At 41.4% G+C, this 21,919-nt stretch overlaps 1 protein-coding gene across 1 annotated transcript; it reads right to left on the bottom strand.

The window, feature by feature from the left end:
* Positions 1-3,666: 3,666 nt before the first annotated feature.
* LOC139473708 (uncharacterized) lies at positions 3,667-18,723 on the bottom strand. Its single transcript, XM_071256428.1, has 12 exons — positions 18,428-18,723; positions 18,034-18,193; positions 10,743-10,913; positions 10,276-10,367; positions 9,876-10,102; positions 8,746-8,996; positions 8,403-8,625; positions 6,001-6,096; positions 5,643-5,854; positions 4,994-5,194; positions 4,593-4,767; positions 3,667-3,799 (listed from the first exon to the last, which is right to left on the bottom strand). Exons 1-12 carry the CDS (start codon positions 18,721-18,723, stop codon positions 3,684-3,686), a joined length of 2,220 nt encoding a protein of 739 aa, XP_071112529.1. The 3' UTR covers positions 3,667-3,683.
* Positions 18,724-21,919: the final 3,196 nt, after the last annotated feature.

Below are 21,919 nucleotides of genomic sequence, written 5' to 3'. Positions count from 1 at the left end.
ATAAGCATCAATCCACGCAACTGGGATACAATGACATGCATCAACCAAGTCAGCGAGCCTGACCACTCCATCCCGATAAAGTCGCCTCTTACAGCAAGCAGTGGGTGCTGAAAACCTATTCTAACCTGAATCTTCATCTTCACGGGTTGATTACATGTTTAATCTTTTGAGTATACATCCACATATATTCAAATGAACTGCCAATACCATATCCTGAAATTCCAGTCTGTGTATTATCCTTTTGTTATTTAACTCTCTGAGGTGGGTCCACTCATTAATTTCATGATGCATTTAATGCCAGCAGTCGACACATGGATTACATGTAGGTTGGTGTCGAATTAATTTCATGATTCATAGTATAGAGACCATTATGATTGGGAAATCAAACTTATTGACACACTTTTGTCACAACATAGTCGCTTTACATTCACATACATATCCTGATATTCCCTTATACATAGTTATCTTCCTACTGATTCATAAACCCATGAATATGATACAGTCGATACAGTAAAATGGACTGTTTATGATTGTGGAAAGGGTTTTATCGGTTTCATTTATTTATTTGAGTATATGAGATGTTCTTGTGTGTATGCATCCTCATATTGCCCGTGTACATGTTTCATGGGCGGCCCTCAAACGGTGCAGGGGTACTCTCTCTCTCTCTCTCTCTCTCTCTCTCTCTCTCTCTCTCTCTCTCTCTCTCTCTCTCTCTCTATTTCTGACGTGCCAAATGAGGTATGGCGTGTGGTCTCAAGACTTGATCAATGTACCGGGCTGCTGTGACGTCATTGGCTCTCTCTGGACCGATGTTCTGGAAGACCACAGGGCCAACCCTCTGTGCAAGACCAATTCCACTCCACACCATGATGCTCGGACCACCCCACGAGTCTCTCTCAACAACACAAGCATCCAAATAATGTTCCCCGCGGTGTCGCCAGACAGGCGCAGGTACTCATTCTATCACATCTATATCATCTTTCCGGATCAAGAGTGTCCACTAGCCTATACCAAATCCTTGTTTTTACACTTTCCCTTTCAAGGGACAACGTTTTCGGAACACAGATGCTGCTTTTGCAAAACGTTCTCTGATTGGATTCTCAATATGTGTGGTAGTCCTCTCATATTGCAGCACCGAAACGTAGGCTTCAACTGGCTAGGATGAAAACCAGGCCTTGATATAGGCCAGTGGACACACTTGGCTCGGGAAGATGCATTTATATATGCCCGATAGTAGTTGCTTTGAGGATCATTGGAATGACCATCAACCTGTTTTAACCCGATTGGCCACAAAACGTTCATGGGTTGTTGAACATTAATACGTTTTTGTTAAGAGGTCACTCCCCCAAAAGCCCTGGTGTCATTGGATTCTAATTATCTACGTCATGCAGAAAGTCCTATTTAACCAACCCACATTTCAATCTTTTTGCCTCTGGACAAACCGTTATAGTGTCATAAACACAACCTGTTAGATGGGTCTGGAATGTAATTACAGACTGTGTCTGATATAATTCATGTTCTAGCTGGGATCTCGCAATATGTCTTCGGAACGATCAAAAGATGTATTTCTAAAGTATGCATTTCCGCAGATTACTTAGATTGGCAATGCAATGTGATTGGACAATCGACCTTGGCACTTTGTCCTGCTTTTAAATGTTCCCAATATTATTTTTTCTCGGTCTTTAAAGATCATCTCCTTACAAACACTGGCGCAGTGACGCTTAACCTTCGCGTGCTTCATCTCATAAGTGAGATATCAAAAGTGTTGGGTTTCTGAAGTATCTCGGGCTATCTCAAAGAACAGTGGGGAAAGTCTGACATCCATTCAATTAATGAGCTCCAAGATGACATGTTTTTTCGGACACGATATGGCAAAATCAGTCAGTTCCTTCTGATATTGCTCTAGGTACACCTATGATATATAATAAAACTGCAAATGTTGCCGGGTTGGGTTCATGTAAAAGTCTGTATTTGTCTGAACACAGGCATGTCGTAGATTTCAGTGATTTTACAAGGCAGTGTTGAGTGTCTGGTGAAACGCACTTAAAAGTTTTAATAGTTTACAATGTAGGGCTTATAGGGCTAGGAAACACTGACTTTTGTAAATGATGTGTCCAATAGACAAAAGAAACCCAGAATTATCATTAGGGCAAGTTGAAGATTCGAACCCTAGCTAGAGGTAGACCCAACTCAGCACAGCTAAATCCGGGAATGGGAGAAGCATTCCCCCGATCCCCGCATTCTGGACAGACCACAAACTGTCACATGGGCGGAAATATATGAAAGATAGTATATGGAACTATAAACAAATGGGACATACCAATCTTACACTCACACACAGCTATATGCCATTCTACAAAATCAGGCTTAATAGCGTCACATATGTATGCGTGTTATTGTAACGTACATTTACATTTAAGAATTAAAACATAAAGTTACCATATATTCTACAATTAATGTGGGTATATTTTACAAATCATGTAACTCAACATTTCCATAATTCCAGTGACGTAAAATATTCTTTCTGTCAAAGGGAGTTTGATAAACCATGACAATTGTTATTTATAATACAATATTACTTGTCCCTACATTGTGGCTTGCTTTTTTACCAGTCTTTTGAACACCCATCTTCAAATTTTAACTTAAGATATCCAAAACGAAAACGTATACACGCAAGGTCCGCACATGAATTTTGAGAAAGCTGAAAAAAATCTGTATCCTTATTCCCAAAGTGTTCCCGGGCTACCAACATTGGTGAACACCAAGTATCATCACTGTTTGATAGTGATTCATAACGACATACCCATGACATAGTCGGAATCGTGCAATCGACGATTTTGCTTATGAATATGTAAAGTGTTTTGTCACTTGTATTTATTGAAATATCAATGTGAATTAATTTTATTTTAAAGCATCTGTTCTAAACTCGTATAGCAACGACGAAGTTTTGTAACTGGATGTATTTGGGGAAGGGCCTTTTTCATCAACACACGTCTTCAGGTTTCTGTCAGTCTTATAGTAAGTGTCGGATTCTTCAAGCCTCACTGTACTAGACCTTAATAGGTCTTTAGTATCCCAGTAGCGGATGGTCAGGCTCTGCGACTTGTCATCAAGGATTCACGAACACCTGGTGTACTCACTGATCTTCAGGATCCATTCATAATTTGCCTTTTTCTCCCAATAGAGTCTGTATCGAGACTGATTATTCTCTAGCGTTGACATTAAATATTTATCCCATCACGTTCATATAAACAAATGAAAAAATAAATACGTATTGTATGCAGTATTCACGAACACTACATTGCACTTGTCTCTTCATTCCACTCACGCAGGGCTCTTCTGATAAACAGACAACACTATGATATAGACATGTATGTTATATTTTATTCCAATCAGTATTGAACACAACTCACTTTTTATTAAACAAAATATAGGAACATAAACTGGCAGCCCTGTCATCCATCAAGCAGCAACTAAACATTTCAACACTTTACTTTGAGTTCAGTTCATTGTGCAGCATTACAATTTAGTACATTTTACCATTTTGTTTGATACATCTTTTTCTTTTTAGATAATGTCCTATCTGATCGCTTGATACATATATAGAAAGCGTTGCATATCCAATATCATCCATTATCAAACTAGACATGAGAAATGCGTAAAAAAGGCAGAAGTTATGCTGGTTAATATCGACCTAGAGTTTTTTGTCCTATAACCGAGAACTGGCCGGAAATGACATTGGAGTCAAGAGCTGGTCTGGAATGAGGTTGCTGGCCTCCTACCCACAATGAAATGACACCTGAAAAGTCAAATTATGTAAGAGTAATTTATTGTATTACATTCACTTTGCTTAATGTCTAAGTGTTGATAATATATCATATTGACTGTCATTTAGCATTTGAGCACATCAGGTAATGACCAAATGAATGATGACGACAGCTCTATTTTTCTAAAGATATTAATACTTGTATTTATTATTGGTTCGGTGAAGCGGTCTGTTGTAAATACAGTGATGAAACCTATATGTGATCTCAACCTGGGGCCTCATCGAAACAGCTGATTCGATTTTAAACCTTATCCCTCTGACAGATACAGGTTTAGAACACTCCTAACTATGTCAATAGTCAGCACTACAAGAAACACGTCGTGGTATTCTGAACCAGACAAGCTGCCAGTGATACGTTACAGTGCATCATGTGGGAACAGAAAGTTCCAATAGGGAGGTCTTTGTAGATCACTGGGCTGAATGATTTCCCCAGTCGCCCTTATTTGTGGGAGAAGCTAAAATCTCAGAACTGGATATCTATAATGTCAGTTATTTATTGTGCGTCATCATTCTTTCAAAAGTGGGTCAGACTATCAAAGACTGGTTTACTTGGCCCTGGCCCAATTATCTACCAGACACTGTGATATGTCTGGAATATTTCTGAATGCGACAATAAAACAAGTGTGTTCTCTCTCCCATACAACGAGGACTGTTGTTCATGGAATCAACCACATTATTGTCTGGTACAGACTGGACTACTTCTGTTTTTGTTCATAATTTTGTTGATGTCGTAAGGGTACCTCGTGTGCCGCACGAGTCAGCTCACCTGGCTCAACAACCCATCCCTTCTGGTCAGTCCACACTGCCAGAGATTCAGCCGAGATGGTGAAGTTCCACTGAGTCTGCACGCCCCGTGGTGCAAACACTCTGTTGAAGGCCACCAGCTGAAGCTGTGGAACCATCACCGTGGCGTTAGTCCAGGATATATACACCTGGATGACCTGGAATAAAGACATGCAATTACATCATAAACACCTATAGATATAACCCATTGAGAAATGTTTCTGAGTTGGATACTCAAAAGGATTATTAATTCCAAGCTAAATGGGCTAAATAGTCTGATTGAGAGGGAGCAAGTGGGGAATACATATTGTCTTAATAGTATAATAATGTTTGTGATCATGGCTGCTATGTAATGAAGCTTTTCATTTCTTTCAACACTCATACCTCATCGGCATCAAAGGATCCTCGATTGCTAAGTGTGACAGAACCAGTCATGTCATCCCCTGCTGTCACATGAGTGGGATACTCCAAAATGTCGTAGGAGAAGCTGGTGTAGGAGAGACCGTAGCCGAAGGGGAAGAGAACAGGATACTTGGCGTACCGGTATGTGCGTCCGACCATTGTGTAGTTGGTAATGTCGGGCACCTTTGGGGTTAACATTGAAGGATATTTCATACATAATTGCCCACTGTGACATGACTTATTTTGGAAAGGTTTGCGACCTTAAAATACCATAGTGGACCATCATTCTTTGAAGGTAAATACTTAAACAAAATTAAGTGAAGGAGTTTTACCTCTTCGTCCACCTGCAACATTTGACGTGGTCTTCTTATTATTAAATTCTCTACCAACATTCAACACTACCGTAGATTTGTCAATGGACCGGTTTTCTAAATTTGGAAAACAATCTGCTCATGTTGATCTCTATTTGGCATGTTTTCATTTCTTTTGAGTAGATGACACATTGTTATTATTATGATGTAATGCAATACTGCAAATTCTAATGAATAATGTGGGAATTATCTGGAGCAAGAACGCAATCAAGCTAGGGATATGTTTAAGTTATGTTTTGAAGAAGACAAATTACACTTACTGTGTCCATGTACATTGGCCACGTTACCGGAAGTCTTCCAGCAGGCACGGAATTTGGCCCTTCAGCCAAAAGTACTCGTCGCAGAGCCTCGCCTGTTGACTGGGCTGGGAAAAATAGTTCGATAATAGCCTGAACATTGGAACTCTCAGCAGCCCAAGTAATATTGAGGGGTCCGCCATTGAAAAGAAGGAGGATGACCTTGGCACCATATCCTGGAAGAAGAGATGAAATGATCACTTAGTAGTTCAAGACAGTTCAAACTGCGCGAGTGAGTTAGTGAATGTTGTTTCCCCGAATCATCACGGGGTAAAAGATATAACATAACATAACATAACAGTGTTATTCTACTTCAACCTACCCTGGCCAGTGGTGACAGCATCCTTCAGCAACTGCAGCTGTTGCCCGGGGAGCTCTAGGTTTGCCTTGTCGTTAGCTTCTGATTCTAGTTCCTGACCTGAATTGAAACGTCAGCATATAACCTTTACCTAGTAGACAAGTCATGACTGATGCCAAGAAACTCACATCAAATATATACACATGCACACAAGTTAAGCGCCACCATATTCATAGTTTCTTGATTTCACGTGTGGGAATCAGAAATACGAAATATGATGATGTATGACTGAATTAGGCTTTCATAGTTTCATGAACCCAAATTTGTCCAGATACCACAAGGAACGCGTGCTTTACGTGTTGCTGCAGTTCGCTACCCTATAAATAGTGAAATTCAAGTTTCAGACACGTGGTTGCGTTTTGCTCGGTATATTAATTTTGAATAATGTCTGCTGAACATGTACAACTGCAAAGGTTTTACTGCTTATAAGTAAAGAAACACGTTTAAAAATATATTCATTTTGCAAAACAATGGGGGACAGTTTTAAAGTCTCGCCCCAAAAAGTTCTTTTGTAGTTGACTCAGCATAGATACATCCTACTGAGCTTATAATGAAACTTGGATACTTCAGTCCACCAGTAGAAACATCGACCCAGTTCAAGTAAATATAAATTGTCAATGCTAGAGAATCGCGAAGCTTTTTCCATATGATTTTACAGTGATAGAGTGAGTGCAAAAATTGAAAAACTATACATATAACATATTTTACGCCACAGGACACACATGATAATGACAAGGAAAGAGTCTCTTTGAGAATAACTTATTTTAACAAAGTAAGATATAGAGAATACTCGGTAATACCACCTCTAATTGACATATTTGTTATTGCTTATGATAGCATCATCCATTAGAATACATGAAGGCCATGACATAGAGATACAGTTGCCTTTCATGTAGTATAACATATTTGCATGATAACACATTAATACTCTCCTTTATTTCCTCTTCATTGACAGATATACAATACAATCATGCCATGTGACATAACTGGGACCCTGTTTTGGAATTGTATTGATTACTGTATTGAACCGCTGATGGTACTGTGTATATGATATTCACGTTCATTTACATGTTTATCTTCTTCAGAGCTACGATGACACTGACACATTGTCTAAAACTGAGAACAAGACAAAAATGACACGTGGTAGAAAACAATGGCCAGCTTAAATGCAACTAATGCTGTATCACTGTCGTAAAATTCCTATATTAATACAGGCAGGATATTCACATGTTGATGTTCTCCTACATGAGCTATGACTACTTTCGAAAAGTTTAATTTGTCGCTAAGTTGGAAGACGACCAACACTTCGTCCCAGTCATAAGAGTTCTCCAAATATACACAAAGAAAAAGGTTAGGCACACCCTAATATATTTCTTAATTGTTTGGTCCCAGTATTTGTAACAGTCATGAAAGACAGAACTGGAATCTAAGAACTTGGAGACGGATACATTGGTCAGACGAAAGTCGCTTTCTGCTCTACGTCACTGATGGAAGAACGAGAATTTGTCAGCACCGGACATTAAACCGACTGTTGCATACGGCAGGGGCTCGGTAATGGTTTGGGGTGTATCTCTCATGATTGCAGATGGATTTGATCGCCATAAGGGGCATTTTAACAGGGGCTCAGTCCATCCGGGACGTTTTGAGGCCAGTCGTCGTTCCTTATTTTGACAACCATCCTCTTTCTACCCGACCTCAGTACATGGATGACAATGTCAGGCCTCATCGTTCGCATGCAGTCGTGAATTACATGAGGGCCAATGCAATAACGACTCTACCCTGGCCAGCAATGAGCCCAGATTTGAACCGCCTTAAACATGTTTGGGATATTCTGGGGCAGCGCATACAGGCACCACGAGATCCTCCTGTACAAGATTTACACCAACTGGAAGCAGCATTGCATCCCCCTCAACAGATCCAACGTCTGACTGGAGGCATCAGACGTAGGGTGGAATGCGGCATCCGGGCACGTGGCGGTTATACCCACTACTGATCTGTTTCACGTGTCATGTCAAGTAGAAACTTTAAGGAACATTTTGACATGAAACATCAAACGTAACTCGTTTACTTAATCCGGTAGCTCCATACTTTTTTAGGTATTGTCTAAGGTCAAAAACAGTACCTGTGTTACCATGATGTTTTTGTCAGTAAATTACAATCCCAACTCACCAATATCTTCTTTATTTGTTGTCAAATATTTATTCTATCCGATGGCATTGGTATCGCCCATCTCCTGTGGTCAGTCATCCCATGCTTAGATTTTTGCCATTTGTCATGGTTCAGAAATAGGGGTGTGCTTAACTTTTATCTGTGAGTATAATAAGGTACAGTTATATGTTTTAGATATATATCACCCATTAACTCACCTGTGCCAAGACACACAAAAATGAGGTCGGATGCTGTTACTGCTGTCCGGACTTCGTGGGAGTAATACTGAGTGCATTTGTTGTCTGTGCAGCCTGCTGCATACCTCACTGTAGACCAGAGATACTGTATACCTTGTAGAGGGTTGGTGGTGTATTCCGGGTTCATGGTGGGGGCATAGTCTCCAAACAGTTGATATGTATTGTTGGCCATTGGTCCCACCACCTGTTGGAGAAGGATTTCTTTTCATTATGTTAACACTTGCAAGTAGGAAAGTAAGAAACAGGATAGAAAGCGAGAACTATTGCTAAAAGCAGAGTAAACCATACTCAATGATATACCTACAGCAACGTTTCTGTAGCTTGATGGCTTTAAGGGAAGGACGTTTTGGTTTTTCAGCAACACAAATGTCTTCATTGCTGCCTCAACAGACAGGTTCCTGTGAGTCTCGCTCTGAACTATCGACATGTTTAATTTTGTGTATTGATTCATTTCCGGTGGGTCGAACTCTCCAAGCCTCATTCTGACGTTGAACAGAGTCTTCACACTGGTCCTGACCTCTTCTTCAGTCAGCTTGCCTTGTTTCACAGCATCAACTGAAGGACACAAAGTAACACCCATACCGTATCTCACACATTCATTTCAGAGCCATACGTCCACGTTGACAGTTTACATTGTTTAGAGTTTCACTTGAAATAAGGATGACATGACTGTGCGATGTACCAAACATCATGACTTCTGTTTAACAACTCACAGCTAAGGTTTAGAAATATATTGGTGATGTGAGTAGAACACATGGTCTACTGTGAAACAAACAATTGTAACATTATTGCCACAAGAGAATCCCAACTGCTACAGGTGTTGATTATTATACTGAACCACAAAAGAAACGTCATCCCAAGTAACATTGCATGAAAAGTTGTAATTTGGGGTAATCTTTGTCAAAGTTTCCAAAATTTAACATTATCTTGTCCGGAAAAAGGAAATTTGATGATAAAAATCCCAAAGCAGATGACAATAAAACTGATCGCCCAAACGTATCACGGCAACAGCCCTGGTAACATATGCACGTGTTCCGTGCAAATTAAAATGCACAAACTTTCAAGGCCTTATGGTTCCTGAAATGCTCAAATTTTGTCTTCACATTGGTTTGGGCGTGAAAGGCACAATAGTAAAGAACATTATATGAATGCATCACTGTGAACCACTAACTTATCCGTACACTGCAAAATATGCATAACACTGACGAGAATAGGTGTATACTTTTTTTTGCCTGGCAGTTATCCACCTAAGCAAACACTCATTTCCCATCATGTTGTTCTCACGTTGGCTGCCAAATGTGTTAAATATCACTTGATGCTGATGAAGATGATAAGACCGTGAATCATGCCTTTTCCGTAACAATCGGAAAACAAATCTTGTGCTCGTGGTTTTGCTCGGTAGTCAATCGTGTTTTCAATGCAGATACCACTTACCAACTGAAAAGAAAACTGGATGACTATCGAAATAGGACAATTCGAGGTTGCATCCAGCCTTCACAGATGCTGCAACAGTGTCGACGCTGTCGTTCAGGTAGTGGTGTGCATAGATGATGTTCTCAATGGCGCCTTCGTCACTGACCACATAACCTTTGAAACCCCATTCGGTTCTCAGGATATCCGTCAGAAGCTTCTGGTTGGCACATGCTGGCACTCCGTTGATTCTTACAAATAAGATATTCATACCATGAACTGGATATTCATTCCCACATATCACAATGTAAGAGACGCATTATACTCCTGAAGTGACAAAAAAGGTCCCGATGTTGGCCTTGGTAGTATTAAGATGATTGGTGAGGACCAAATTAGACTAAGTAACATTTGCTTTTGTACTAACCTATTATAGCTACACATGATACTGTAGGTCCCGGCTTTGACACAGGAGCGGAAAGCTGGGAGAAACGTAGTTCGCCAATCTCTTTCAGACACCTGAAAAGAAAATTTAATATTCCAAATGCATTCAATGACATAAGAATTTTACATTCATTGTGAGCATATCGTTCACATCTGCATACAACAATCGACCTCCTTGCAAAGTGTTAACGCCAGAATAGGAACATCATTAACGGTGCAAAATTCGCACTGTTTGAATTTGCAACTTAGTGAAAATTAAAACTTTGATAGGCATTTACAAGAATTTACTTTTATGTACAGCATCTTCTGTATTATTTAGACTCAACGTACTCTGAAACGTAATTACAAACTATAAAACAAAGTTCTTATTCATAAAAGTTACATGTCTGGATGAACTATTTGGTTGCTGACACATTTCATTACATGACGGCATCTCTGACCTCGAGCTACCTTTGCATCAAACGATGCGCGTGAAACAGGTATATTCTCAGGACCACCATGGACATTGAAGTGCTTGCAGCCGGCGTTGGCTCTGACGTAGCGGGGATCGCTTCCCTGGAGACCCTTCACGAAATGTGCAGCAAAGACTCCAGTCAGGTGTGGATCCTCTCCATACGTTTCCTGAAGAAAGAGAAAAAGCATGTTGATCTGACATCGAAGCTACCTAGAACCTCGAGATACAGAGACAGCAGACTCTACAAACACGGTGTCTAATTCCCATACTACCTCCAGTGGTGATGACTGATAGTGCTGACGAATTCTGACCACATGTCACAGTGAGTCACGGATTCAGGCAAGGGATATACAGCATAAACGCTGTGAAACTTTTACAAGAACACAGGCAACGTCCAAATAATGATATGCCTCGTACAGAAAGGAACATCAAGTTTGACAATACATGGTAGAGGTCTTTCAGTGGCGTTCGCCTCAATTGAAAAGAAAGATACATCAAAGATTATTTGATTCACGACGTAGGTCGTGATGCTGCGGCGGTAAATAGGCCATAAGTCCATACACGTCAATTAAGCAGGATACATTTTATTGAGACAGATGGGTTCGTAATATATACTGAACCGCAAAAGAAACGTCACTTCAAGCAACATTGCATGACAAGTTGTCATTTAAATATCTGGGTAATTGTTGTCAAAGTTTCTAAATGTAACATTACCTTGTCCGAAAAAATGAAATTTGATGATAAAAAACCAAAGCAGATGACAATAAAACTGATCGCCCAAACGCATCATGGCAACGGTCATGGCAACACGATGAACGTGAGTTCCCCATTTCTTGCCCTATAAAAATCCACCCTGATCAGATAACATTCATTTGTTATTGAATTGCTACCAACTAGCAAATACATTTCAAGTCCACGTAAGGATTACCATGTACAGGCTCCAGCAACGGTACCAGACCATCAACACTACAGATGACCGACCACGTAGGGGAAGACCGTCAGGATCGTCAGATTGTGCGACAACATCTTCAAGATCGCTTTTTTATTGCTGTGGAAACTGCTCGACAAGACCATGGGGTCACATTAGAGCTCACACCTCCACTGTCACAGGCCACACCGAGGGCCCATTCTGACACCACGCCATCGCTGGGACCATCTTCAGAGGGCAACACAGCACCAGCTTTGGCGTCACCAGCAGTGGAGAAGAGTCCTCCTCTCAGACGAGAGATCGTTACTGTATCTCAACAGCAGAGAGAGAGAGAGAGAGAGAGAGAGAGAGAGAGAGAGAGAGAGAGAGAGAGAGAGAGAGAGAGAGAGAGAGAGAGAGAGAGAGAGAGAGAGAGAGAGAGCGAGAGAGAGAGAGAGAGAGAGAGAGGGTCTGGCGACACCGTTGGGAACATTATTTGGATGCTTGTGTTGTTGAGAGAGACTCGTGGGGTGGCCCGAGCATCATGGTGTGGAGTGGAATTGGTCTTGCACAGAGGGTTGGCCCTGTGGTCTTCCAGAACATCGGTCCAGAGAGAGCCAATGACGTCACAGCAGCCTGGTACATTGATCAAGTCTTGAGACCACACGCCATACCTCATTTGGCACGTCACTGCAACCACGAGTTTCACCATGATAACGCCCTTGCCCACACTGCGAAAACAGCAACCCAGCTAACAACGTTGTGTCACAACGTTGTGAAAAGTTGGATTGGTAACGTCGTGATATATAAGGTTGTCAAAACGTTAATATAACGTCCACGTGCAACGTTATTTCACAACGTTATAACAACGTTGCACATTCGCGTTGTGAAAACGTTGTCCATAGGACATCACACAACGTTTTGTAACTACGTTTCTGAAACGTCGGTGAAGCGTCATGGAGTTTGCTTCTTGATAGTCATAAAGGAATAGAACTGCTTTATCAAAATCAACATGAATTTGTCAGAATACCAAGGCAGTAATGCATTACCTTTCTATATATTCGGCATTTGAATTTTCATCTCTTAATACTAAAATTTAAAGTATCTCTATGACAACGTTATTCCACAACGTAACAACAACGTTGCAAATTAACGTTGTGCTTTGTACATTACAACACGTTTTGTAAATGATGTTTAGGAAACCACTTGCAGATCTACCATCTCTTAGTTTTATTTTTTATAACATATATATATATATCTATTTACGAAGTAATCCGTCTACTACATGTTGTCACAAGCAATAGTACAGTTAAAAACAATTGGCGCGCATTTTTGCGGCGTGAGAGCGACTGCTGAAAAGTTAAGCTTGTTGCCTCGTGACGTGACGTCAGAATGACGTCCCTTTATCGCGGAAGATTTGTTGTGATTTTTGTGAAACAATGTGGTTCATTCAGGACATGGGAAAGGTTGAGTAGATTTCTCTTATACAGCAAAGAGCGGGTATCAAAACAATCGACTAACTGTAGGCTGCGAGGTATAGCCCTAGTCTACAGCGTTCAATGATGTTATGAAAAATTGTATTTTCGGGAAGAATTTCCGAATAGGCCTAATTAGCACTGACCGAAGTAGCCTAAATGTTGATCATCTGGTTGTTGGTGTTGTCTATAAAGTTTTATTGTAGCAAGTCCCTTATCATGTGTATTTTTAATATTTCCAAAAAAGAATCAATTTATCATTTTCCTATAACTAGATCTATGCCCGACTCCCTACTAATGAAAACGAGCAAAAGTAAAACGAGTCTCTCGTCGCGCGCTATAACGGGGTGAATGCGGTATTGTCCTCTCTGGTGATGATAAGCTAGTCGATAGTCAAAAGTTAAATATCACTATATATTGTCAGTGAGTTGGTCATCGTTTGTTGATTATTACGGTGAGGTAGGTGTAGCCAACGTGCACCAATGAAAAATACAATTAAATTGATAGGAACCATATTCGTTCGGTTTTCGATCTCCATATGTTGTCATGTAGGCTACCATACTACAGAATTATTTTTAACGATATTGAACTGTATTATGTTCAGTTAACGTAGTAACAAATAAATTTCATATGATCTATATAAACAGTGCAACGATGAAGATGTGAGTCGTAATTAGCTACAGTGCCTGTTTAATATATCTGTTCCCGTTTGGATTCCGGTTTAGAAAAGGTCCCCAATAAACCAACGTTTGTACTAACATGATTGTGTGTCATTGTACTCACAGAGGTTGTGAGACGTGGCTCACTATAACAATCACTGGTTTGCCTGACCAGTTTGTCAGACCGGTGTCTATGGAAACCAAATAACATCAGGTGTTTTTATGATGGTACTCATAATTTTGTGACTTATATCTGTAGCCTGAGATATTTCCGATCGGACGTTATACATGGGGACTTTAGATTTACAGTTTTCCCTAAATTTTAGAATATAAGTTATCTTTTTGGATAGACTATAGATCTAAATGTATGCTTAGTGAATATAGTTCTCGTTTTGACTTTTTATATGTTTTCGTTGTAACAAAGGGGAAAATGTTACGCGACCATTCCAAGAGATAAAATGAATCATTGAGGAATACACCAAATAAAGGATGGGCTGTGAATTATGTTAACGTAAGTAAAGTTGTTTACAGTTACATTCCATTGTCTATATCGATGTTAATTGGTGTTTGTTTTATTTTATTCAAATGAATGTTAAGAATGTAGATCTATTGATATAAATCGATGCTCGTACTACGTTTTGTATTAAACCTGATTCTTGATGTCTCTGAATGAATGTTAAAATTTGTTTCCATCAGACACTTGCATTATACATTATTGTTTGAATTTTGATAAAGCCTTATCTCCAAATGAATGTTTCTCGTCATATACTATCTTTCAAATACCTGCTCGAGATTTATTATTTCAGGGAAGAGGAAGTGAACACCAAAGAAAGAAGATTCTGGCATTCAATAATTTCGAAAAGAGTATAAATTTTCAATTATCTAAAAATATTAAAATGTCAACTCAAATGTGTCTTGGAGTTCTTTGTTGAATGGTGAAGTCGCACTACTGAAAGTTGAAGTATACTATAGAGATCTGATTAGAGACAGACCATTTAATATTCAAAAGGGGGGAGGGGACCTGGAACTTTTCTATGGAGATTACGTATGTTTACAGTCACAGCTACAAAAGCAGATATATGTTTTTATTTAACTCTATGAGCCTGAAGATAAGCGCCTTGAATTATTTAAAAAATATCACATCAGCACTGAACTGGAGTTTTCATTGTCAAACAAAATCGCATGAGCGCAGCTTCATCATTACTGAGTTTAAAAAATCCTGCTTCTTCCCGAATATGGACTTTATCGAACTTTTTTCATTGAAAATGGGATGCACGTGCATCACGACAAAATGGCTCGGAACGGTATAAAATCCGCCAATCTGTATGTTTTTCACCACAATCCTACCGACCACAACAGCTGACATGCCGAGACTTACCGCACAAGAGCGAGAGAGAGCATTTGGGATGTTGCAGTTGGGTGCACGCCATGCCCATGTTGCTCGCATCTTCAACTGCACCAGAACAACGATAACGAGGCTGCAGACACGACTCACACAAACAGGTCGTACAGATGACAGGACAAGAAGTGGAAGACCCAGGGTCACAACCGCCAATGAAGATCGGAACCTCCGCATCTTACATCTACGCAATCGTTTCGTCACTGTGACGTCATCGGCAGCCACAGCTTAACATCATGTGGTCAGCAGAAGGACAGGTGCCAGGCGTCTTCGACAACACGGTATTCGGGCCTACCGGCCCTTTCGTGGGATGAACTTGAGCCGTCGTGACCGACGTAACCGCCTCCATTGGGCAAGAATGGTACAGCGGTGGCAAAACAGGAACTGGCAACGAATTCTATTCTCTTATGAGAGCAGGTTCCAGTTGTATCGAGCTGATGGCCGTGTGCGTGTGTATCGTCGGAGAGGAGAGAGAACAGCCCAATCCCCATCCGTCAATTCGTCAAACGTTGATTCAGGCACTGTTGGAAGAATGGCGAGCCATCCCCAATGACGTCATCAGGGATCTTGTAGACTCCGTGCGGCGACGTGTCCAAGGCTGTATTCAGAGGAATGGAGGCCATACAAGACTAATGCATTTGTTAAAAAAAAATGCGTTTTCTGTTTTCGTTCAGATGATTTGTTTATTTTGCAAATTGACATTTACACCCTGTGTCATTCCTTACCTGATATTGAAGTTCCTGTAAATGCCACCTTTGTGGAATTTGAATCAGAACATAGTCAGATACATTTTCTTTCCAACTCGCAACACTATATTTTTGTAATATATTTGATAATGTTGTCAACTCCAAATCAAGGTTGGTATAGTTTATTTTGCCTGTCAGTTTAGTTTGGGGTTGTTTTTACAACATTTTAGTGGGGAATGGTCATGAGATAGATAACGTTGTCATAACGTATTTCATCCTTGTAACACAAAGTTATTTCACGTCGTTGTGACAACGTCCATGGTAGTACACAAAATAACCTTGTAGGGACGCATTATTATGATATTGCCACAACGTAAAATACAACATTACCACAACGTAAAATACAACGTTCCCTCAACGTAAAAATACAACGTTCCCACAGCGTAAAATACAACGTTATCACAACGTTGTGACGACGTGAATATGGCGTAACACAACGTTAGGCCATGACGTTGTAACAACATAAATGGGGGTCCACAGAATAACGTTATATGGACGTAACATCCCCAACGTTACCACAACGTAAACACAACGTTATCACACCGTTGTCACAACTCGGAAGAGACTTCCTCCAGCGGAATGGCATCAGAACCATGCATTGGCCTGCCCTCCGTCCCGGTTTAAATCCCAAAGAGAACTGTGGGACGAGATTCAAAGACGGCTGAATGACGTCCGACCAAGGCCGACAACTGCAGCTGAACTGCTTCAGCTGTTCCTCTGAGTGTGGGCTCAAGTGTCAAGGCCTTCATCAAGCGCCTCATCCATTCCATGTATCGACGTTGCACGGCAGTCATCAATGCCCATGGCATACACACGAGATACTGACTTGCGATGCCATTTTGCCAGAGACTAGTTTCACTTTAAGAACATTTGACACTTTAATTCCAACATTGATGATCAGTTTTGCCAAGTTTCATCTTTTTAATATGTCTCAAAGTATGTTTACAGTGTTTGGACAAATGAGGTTTCTCATATATCCATCCATAGTGACGTTTGAAATTCCTTTGCGGTTCGGTATATATACTACGGACAAAAATATGGGAACTAACGATTTGAATATTCCTATCGTTGAGGTGTGCATTTGCAATACCATGGCATTATCTGAATGCAGCATCTAATCAAAATGCAATTTCACATCATGCATGAACAACACAGGATAGACATGCACACAGAAGCCAAAGTGCGTAGGCCCACAGGGGAACTCACAATTACTAATGCCCCTGAGACAGTATCTCAATGAACAGACAAAATGGCGAATTGTGGGTACGATGGGGTGTGTAGTGGTTGGGGATGTCAATATCCCAAGTTGCTCGAATGTTTGAGATGATTCTTGACTGTGGGACAGGTATCGTTAAACGGGTTGGATTGTAATGAGACATACACGTGGCAGGGCTAATAACACACCTAGGCAAGACGAATTTTAACATTTACCGTTAAAAACCGGCTCTATGCAGCCCTTCTGAAGGCAGAGCGTCCTGTGAACGGCCGTACCAGCTTACCGTAAGCGGCAAAGTTGTGGTGAGCTAGGCAACACAAGGGACGAGCTGTGCGCCAATAGTGAGGCACCATGTTTACAGAGAATCAAGGTTTTGCCTCTGATTCACAGATGGCAGAGGTTGAGTGGGCGGTATGCTAGGGCAACAATTATTGACCATAATCGGTATGAGAGAGTGTGGTGTCATGGCGTGGGGCGGTATCACACATAACAGGCGAACTGATTTGCTTATTGTAAATGGACATTTGACTGGCCAGCCACATGATGACGGACTCTTTCGTCCCGTCGTTGCTCCATTCGCTGAAATAATCAGCAGAAATTTTGAACTGCAAGATTACAATGCCAAAGCACATCGTGCCCATATCGTCACCGATAATGTTCGATGAGAAGACATACGGACTTTGGACTAGCCTACTAAAGAACGTTATGCCTTGACGTTATATATAAGATAGGTAGAGACTGGATTCAGTCCAAAGAAATCGTCAATTTTTACACTAAGTTGATTTCTTAAAATAGCAGGGAGGACTATAACATTGTGTAATTGGCATTCACTGACTGCGCATCTTTTAGCTCTCTATTATTGCATGACCTGCAGATTATACTGACCTGATTCCTACCCCACCTGGGGTCTCTCACGATGTTGATGACTGGACTGAAACAGCTGATACCCTTGTAGTCTCCATATATCCCATACCTCGTATAATTGTTATACTTGGCCCTCACCTCCTCACCCGTGGCCTGGGCTATCCGGAATATCAGATCAGGGCTGTCGGGAATGACGGAACGATTTACCAAGTTGCAGGAACTAGACCTAAATGTGTAACTGAATGTTTTGGATAACAATGCTAAGGAAGGCGCTGTCCTCACCTTGCACCGTGACAGGTAAAACAACTAGCATTTACATATTCACAGATTGTGTGGTTTGTATGCCATATATTGTTATTGAATTTGAAGAGACAAGCATCCACAGGATACCCATAGCAAAGTTCTAATGTCATACCTGAATGAGGCTGCAAGTCCTATGGCCTGGGGAAAGGAGGTAGCGTCCCCCGCCCCCACATCCCCCCGGAGACACTCGGTGTTCCAGGAATATGGTTTGATACCCAGGCGGGGTATAGCAGGGGCGGGGCCACCTTGAGGGCCCCCGCCACCCTTGGACATCTGCAGCTTAATCTCGTCCAGGGTGAGACGCCCCACGAGATCGTTGACTCTGCCCTCCCAGGGAAGAGATATATTTCTGAAGGGATAGTCCCCCACCACTAGGGGGACGAGAAGGTGGAGAAGAAGTTTAAGCATTGTGTCGGGACGACACAGATAGAATTACTGTATGACGACTAGATCAAGATAGGTTACAGAGATATAACGTGGCTCATTTTATTTATGGCTGCCTATATATCATGCCAAGGCCACATTCCTACCACTCCCAGGTATGATAACCAGATCATCAGAAAACCTGTTTTCGACAAAATATACTGAACCGCAAAAGAAACGTCACCATGGATAGATATATCAGAAACCTTATTTGTCCAAACACTGTAAACATACTTTGAGACATATTAATAAGATGAAACGTGGCAAAACTGATCATCAAGGTTGAAATTAAAGTGTCAAATGTTCTTAAAGTGAAACTAGTCTCTGAGAAAATGGCATCACAAGTCAGTATCTCGTGTGTATGCCATGGGCATTGATGACTGCTGTGCAACGTCGATACATGGAATGGATGAGGCGCTTGATGAAGGACATAGGCACTTGAGCCCACACTCTGTGGAACGCCTGATGCAGATCAGCTGCAGTTGTCGGCCTTGGTCGGATGTCATTCAGCCGTCTTTGAATCTCGTCCCACAGGTGCTCTTTGGGATTTAAATCGGGACGGAGGGCAGGCCAATGCATGGTTCTGATGCCATTCTGCTGGAGGAAGTCTATTGTTGCTCTCGCAGTGTGGGCACGGGTGTTATCATGCTGAATTTTGTGGTTGCGGCGACATGGCAAATGAGGTATGGCGTGTGGTCTCAACACTTGATCAATGTACCGAGCTGCTGCGACGCCATTGGCTCTCCCTTGACCGATGTTCTGGAAGACCCCACCCCATGATGCTCTGACCACCCCACGAGTCTCTCTCAACAACAGAAGCATCCGAATAACATTCCCCACGCCAGACTCTCTCTCTGCCATCTGTTGTTGAGATACAGTAACGACTCTCGTCTGAGAAGAGGACTCTTCTCCACTGCTGGTGACGCCAATGTTGGTGCTGTGTTGCCCACTGAAGACGGTCCCGGCGATGACGTGCTGTCAGAATGGGTCCTAGGTGTGGCATGTGACAGTGTAGGTGTCTGTTCCGTCAATAGTCGACGCACGGTGTCCGCACTAATGTGTCGCTGGTGTGTCCCCATGATCTGTCGAGCATTTTCAGCAGCAGTAGCAAAGTGATCTGGAAGATGCTGTCGCATAATCTGAAGATCCTGACGTCGGCTGGTGACCCTTGGTCTTCTACTACGTGGTCGGTCAGTGTAGTGTTGGTGGTCTGGTACCATTGCTGGAGCCTGTATATGGTCCTTACGTGGACTTGAAATGCACAGGCTACTTGCCGGGCGGTTTGTCCAGCTTGCAATCGTCCAAGGCCTTGGTATCGCTGATTTCTTGGCAATCTTGGCATGTGGTAGCAATTAAATAACGGATAAATGTTAACCGATCTGGGTGGATTTTTATAGGGGAAGAAATTGGGGAACGCATGTGCATTTCAATGTGCACCGAACGCACGTGCATCGGGTTACCATGGCCGTTGCCGTGATGCGTTTGAGCGTTCGGTTTTATTGACATCTGCTTTTTTTTTATCATCAAATTTCATTTTTCCGGACAAGGTAATGTTACATTTTAGAAACTTTGACAAAAATTACCTAGATATTTAAACACAACTTTTCATGCAATGTCACTTGGGTGACGTCTTTTTGCGGTTCAGTATATATAAGCCCGAGAAAAATATTCTCGAACAATGTAACCGTCAATCTATGAATTATATGATACCTGAGCACTGAATATACTCTTCAATAAAAGAAACGCAAAGCCATAATTTGTGTGAGGTAGCAAAATTCATTTACACGAGTGCCGTACAAGGTATTGAGCCATAATGATGTGGAGAGAATACTTGGTGATTGTAATCATCTCAGCTACTGGTACATAGGAATCTGGGGTGACGGTCAACTGCCATCAATAACACCGTATACGGCAACTGAAGGCAGCATAACGAATTTATCCTGCCGAAAAGTTGACACTGTCTGGTATCTTTGTCGCACATGTCATGTCAAAATAAAAAGTTGACACTAACAACGGTATAAATGGCCCAAATTCTTCCGATTCAATGCATAAACGTAAACATAACGTTAACAATAGAATATTTAATGCACAAAATATGAACGCTTAAAGTATTATAGCTAAAATTGATAATATTACACTTATATTACAAATGGACTGTACATGATCAAATTGGATCCAAAACAATAAGTCTGTGGTTGAGTTATCAACGATTCAAACATGTTGCAACACCTTTGTCAAGATACCTTTGTCACCGTTCTGATAACTGCAGGCGTCGAAATTAACGATACATGACACCATGTGTTCTTGAAGGCAATCGTGTTGGAGATGGTGGCATTATGATCTGGGTTGGTATAACGACTTCAGGAAGGACTGTAATTGGTGAGAATTTTTATGCTGCAAGATACCTGAGTGGTATTTTGCAAATGGCTGATAAGGCAATACCACATGTTGCTGGAGTATCTGACTGAGAACGATGGTGATGTGTTGCCCTGACCTGCACGATTACCTGATCGAACATGTCTGGGATGAAATGGAACCACGTCTCCCTGATCCTCAAACAACGTTTCAGAAACTCGGACGTAACCTTTCTCAGGGTGTGGAATGCCAATTTCCAGGTCGTTCTTCAACGTTTAGTGGTCTCAATGACGCGAAGGTATGTGGCGTGCATCAATGCTGCAGGTGAACACGCTGGCTACTGACTGTGAGCTTTGCCTCTGAATCCCATCGTGTGACATATGCCATAAGGACTGCATATGGAGTGTTCCTTCAGTTCGTTCCATGTGGCAAAATTCCATCCACAGCAAAAATGACCGATTATTTTTGTATGGGACAATATCGTGTGCCTTAGTTAATTTGCTGGTTATTGCATATTTTCATTGACGCATTCATGTGTAATTACACAGCTGTTTTGTTTCTTGTCCCCAATGGAATCTGTTTAGGCAGATGTTCGAGGCTAGAGTCTCTGGCGTTAGCGTTTTGTTTTATGAATAACTAATTGGTTGTGTTGGGTACAATATTTATGGACGGATAATGTTGTGTTGAAATGGTTATTTCTTGAAATGTCAGTCCCTTGAAGTTACAAGATTTATCCCAGAAGGAAAACGGGTCACGGCACAATATATATGCAAGCAATTATAGATAAGATTCAGTCTCAGTGCTGCCTTTGTGTCGTCCCCACACA

Source organism: Haliotis cracherodii, unplaced genomic scaffold (assembly GCF_022045235.1).
Source record: "Haliotis cracherodii isolate W230 unplaced genomic scaffold, xgHalCrac1.p SCAF_3, whole genome shotgun sequence".
NCBI classification, from domain to species: domain Eukaryota; kingdom Metazoa; phylum Mollusca; class Gastropoda; order Lepetellida; family Haliotidae; genus Haliotis; species Haliotis cracherodii.
This window is presented reverse-complemented; position numbering and strand designations above follow the sequence as displayed.

Bases quoted from the DNA above. Each gene is read 5' to 3' on its own strand.
- LOC139473708 (XM_071256428.1), bottom strand. From the start codon at position 18,723: ATGCTTAAACTTCTTCTCCACCTTCTCGTCCCCCTAGTGGTGGGGGAC. The intron at 6,097-8,402 runs GTGAGTTAATGG...GTTTCAATTCAG, and splicing joins TTTTGTGTGTCTTGGCACAG to GTCAGGAACTAGAATCAGAA. The intron at 5,195-5,642 runs GTAAGTGTAATT...TTAACCCCAAAG, and splicing joins GGCCAATGTACATGGACACA to GTGCCCGACATTACCAACTA.